Below are 3,894 nucleotides of genomic sequence, written 5' to 3'. Positions count from 1 at the left end.
AAGAAGGGCCATCTGGGTTGCATGAACGGCCAACCGGCTTCCTGTTCCTAAAACGAAAACACACAACGTCACCCGCAATCTGTCACTGACAAGATTATTACATAATTGGCCTACTGCGAATACGACAGAACTGTTTGTAATGGTTTTTCATGGTGCTCAATATAGGCAATCATACACACTCCAATATAAGTTAATTGATTAAGCAAAGGTTCTTGATAATTGTATGTGTAAAAATTATGATACCTCCGAAGGTAGAATGTGGAATCCAAGAGTACAGCCCGTCGTGAACTCCAACGAATTCTGGAATAATCGTGATTCTTTCAGTTATACATCGATCTGAACAGTAGTCAGGCTAACAATAAAGGAATGTCTGATTTACGTCAAAATTATGTCGTCTCAAAGCTCAACATATTCGTATGCAATGTACGTATGCATGATATGTATTGTATCCTGTTTAACTTATAGGCAATTTACAACTACAGTATTTTATATACTTGCATACTTTGTACAACCAAGAGACGAAAAAACCGAAATTTCGGGAAAACCTAAATTCTAGTGTAATGAATATTTATCTTCACGTGTATTCACTTACACGGAAATTATTCGTCCAGATTTAAGGCCCACAAAAATTGTCGTGACACATACCGAATAAGATATATAGGGTTTCGCGGCTTTTTAATGAAGAGATATTGATTAAAAGATATGGAAATAAAACCGGCTGAGCTATGCTCATAAAAAACCTCCAACGTGTTCTTGGTCCACGATGAGGTGCGGGAATTCGGGGAGCCGTAGCTGATATGGAGTAGCCTGATTTATCCGATCTGTCTAGAGATGCATCATTTCATTATAAACCGTCGTTCCACCCGTACATGTGAAAGACACGAGATCTGAAGGAATCCAGCATTCTTCTGTAATGTGCTCACCCTGTTGAATCACGAAACACTCTCGCAACGGAAAAATCAACTGAATCTGTTTTGTGAACATTGAATCTAGTTGAGGTTTCCGGTAAGGCCACATATCAGCTACTGTGCAAACTTCAGGTAAAAGAAATAAGTTTGCCGAAAAATGAGGAGCTAATTCTTGAGCACCAATGTTGGCACTTACACAAACTTCCGTTCCATATTGAAAAGATCCGAAAACGCTAAAATTTTCCGTAGACTAATCCACAACATCAACTCAAAAGATCTTATAAATTTACACCCACAGTCTTACCATTCGGCCTTGTTCGTGGTATTATTTTGCAGCTTCTAAGCTGAACACATAAGTTCAAATTTGCTGTTCCTGCTCCGAAATCCACATTTCTCCTCATCGGCATTTTCTATCAGAGTATCAGCATTCAGCCAGGTGGTCAGATCGCACGCTAAAATGTTGGCTGCAACACATGTTCCTGCTGGCTCCCGGTAGGCACTTTTTCCTTTTTGAAAAATGGAATGATTATGGTATCTTTGTGGAATAATTTCAATTTTCAAGATCGTTCCGATCAGGAGGAATACCTCATCTTTTAGCATTGATCAATCCCGTGTAGACAATACAATATGTAGCCGTTCCACTAGGGTGCTCACCCACTTTGTTAACTTGGCAACTGTTCTTTTGGTGGCTGGGAAATTTTTATCCCAGTAGGAATTGAGCTGACTGAGGAACATATTCCAACTTTATTTCGAAAAGATGAGTGCTGAGAAGTACATCTCTCGTATACCTGATGTCTTGAGACGTACACACCGTATTCCAGGAATCAATGTGGTCTTATATGTAGGATTACTCAGCAAACTTGTCATCCTAAATCAGCTGCCTAACTGGATTGTACCTGATATAAACAGTTACGAGGATGACTATTCATGTATTGTCTTATGTTACTGATATTCGAACCGGCAATTACAGTACAAAAAAGCAAGCGGGGCAATCATTGCGCTTTTGTACCCATTTAACATTTCCTGTCCGAATACCATAAAATTAGAAAATTATGCACTGCAGATAAATCTACTGAAAAGGATGCTTTTTGATCAACTAACTTGAAACTAGTTAAAGTTCAGAAACTATTTGTCCAGTTATCAGGTGTTTGTCGCACATTCGCCCACAACTCAGCTCAGTGACATTCCTAAAAGTAAGTTAACGCCAATCGATTTAAATGCCTGTTTCTTATCCGTTTTGTAAGTTAAAATGCAAGATCCTAATCGGCAGTTAACGCAGAAGTATACAAAGCACTCACCAGTTGCTTCGTCAGCTGTAAATCAGAGAAGCAATGTTTCGTTCGGTGTAATAGTTTAGTATCTGATAATCTACTGATCTTCAATGGCAGAAAACGCTTATATAAGTGATGTGACTGTTACTGTTGATTCCTTTCTTCTATTTTTTATATTGAACAACGCGATTCCCCCTTTTTTGTTATTTTGGTCTGTGCCTATACCACCCTTGTTGTTTTGTGACCTGAACATAATCGTTCTTTGACCTTGTCATCAGACGTGTCGTTTAAGTTCACACGTGGTTTCGCTAGCTTGTAAACACGTGGCTCCGAGTCGGCGTGGACTTTGAGACCCGTTAGGAATTAGCAGTTCCTAAACCGGTGTATAGAAGCCGGCATAGTCCAACGATTTGAGGTTTGTAAGGCTTTATCATTTTGTTAATGTACTTATAGTACAGCATTTGTAGATAAACCTCCATTTGGGAGAATTGGCTTTTGGGGTTTTGCGCGTAACTTGACATGGTTCAACAGATTGTTGGAATCAATCTATAGTAATGATATGGATTCTGTTTTCCTCCATTTCAATTAGTATTGGCAAGTAATTCACACTCGTGAGATGCTCGCTATCTAACCGCTGCTAAATTTAGATCCCATAAGCACAACCAACTTAATGACACATATCTGGCCTCATCTTTCTTAACCGCACAGGTTTTCAAAGCCAACACGATGTCCACAGACCGTACGTTATCAAAGTTGGTTTCGTCACCTTTTTCTAGACCATGTTTTGCACTGTATATACTCGGTGAAATGCGTTTCTCTGACGCCATTTCAAGAATCAGACAAGCTTCGGAATTTAATTGCCGCTATCCTGGTTTGATCAGACGGGATAATGAATATCTCAGAAGGTAATTTTGGTTAATCCGTGAATCAGCTTTGCAACAGCTGCAAAACTCCCTGGTCGCTAGCGGTTTTCGTTGCTCACCTTCTTGACTTCATGCAGACACCACCCAGGGTAAAATCATCTTCATCAGTGCAGTGTTGTGTTTGAAGATGTCACAAAATGTCACAAAATCAATAAGATCAAAGAACAGTTTACAAATGTCCCTGCAGTTTTCGCCAAAAATACCTATGTATCTTTCCAATTTCGGGATCCATCGGTAGTAATCATGGTTAATAAGACAATATTACTTACCGTACACCCATTTAAATTCGTAGTCGTACGTGCACTGCGGTGCGTATCTTATAAGCACAACCCACATTTCCTCTGCTGGATGGGAACAGTTAAATTCGCTTTTTAAAACGCGTGTAGTAATATTCTTGCTGCAGCCAGCTTCGAAGGTACAGCACGCGATAAACAGCTCACCACAATCCTCTTGTTTACCCTAAAGAGAAGTGAAAGAAATTTATTTCACTTTGGAAAACCGGCGCAAAGGCATAAAAGTAAGCTTTTATCTCAAATAGCATAAATTACTGTATCTTCGAAATCCGTCCGAAATAATTACGTGTGCTTATCCAAAACCTAAAAGCTATTTATGTGGCAAATAATACTGTTGGGCCACACCTATCTGATAGGCCACAAGAAAAGCAAAAGCATTCGTGAACATTCGAAGTAATTTAAGTACTGTTGGGCCTATCTGATAGGCCACAAGAAAAGCAAAAGCATTCGTGAACATTCGAAGTAATTTAAGCGACCTCGTAAGTAGTATTGGATTGGC

The 3,894-nt window shown here is 39.4% G+C and overlaps 1 protein-coding gene across 1 annotated transcript in view; it reads right to left on the bottom strand.

The window, feature by feature from the left end:
- Window positions 1-1,297: 1,297 nt before the first annotated feature.
- Window positions 1,298-3,894, bottom strand: part of T265_13185 (hypothetical protein) — a gene marked incomplete at both ends in the record, with an annotated part of 17,631 nt that continues 15,034 nt past the window's right edge. Inside the window, 2 exons of the mRNA XM_009167651.1 lie at window positions 1,298-1,414; window positions 3,372-3,561. Coding sequence (XP_009165915.1) covers window positions 1,299-1,414; window positions 3,372-3,561 — 306 coding nt within the window. The remainder of the gene's footprint in view (window positions 1,415-3,371; window positions 3,562-3,894) is intronic.

This window comes from Opisthorchis viverrini (genome assembly GCF_000715545.1).
Source record: "Opisthorchis viverrini unplaced genomic scaffold opera_v5_44, whole genome shotgun sequence".
In the NCBI taxonomy this organism is placed as follows: domain Eukaryota; kingdom Metazoa; phylum Platyhelminthes; class Trematoda; order Opisthorchiida; family Opisthorchiidae; genus Opisthorchis; species Opisthorchis viverrini.
This window is presented reverse-complemented; position numbering and strand designations above follow the sequence as displayed.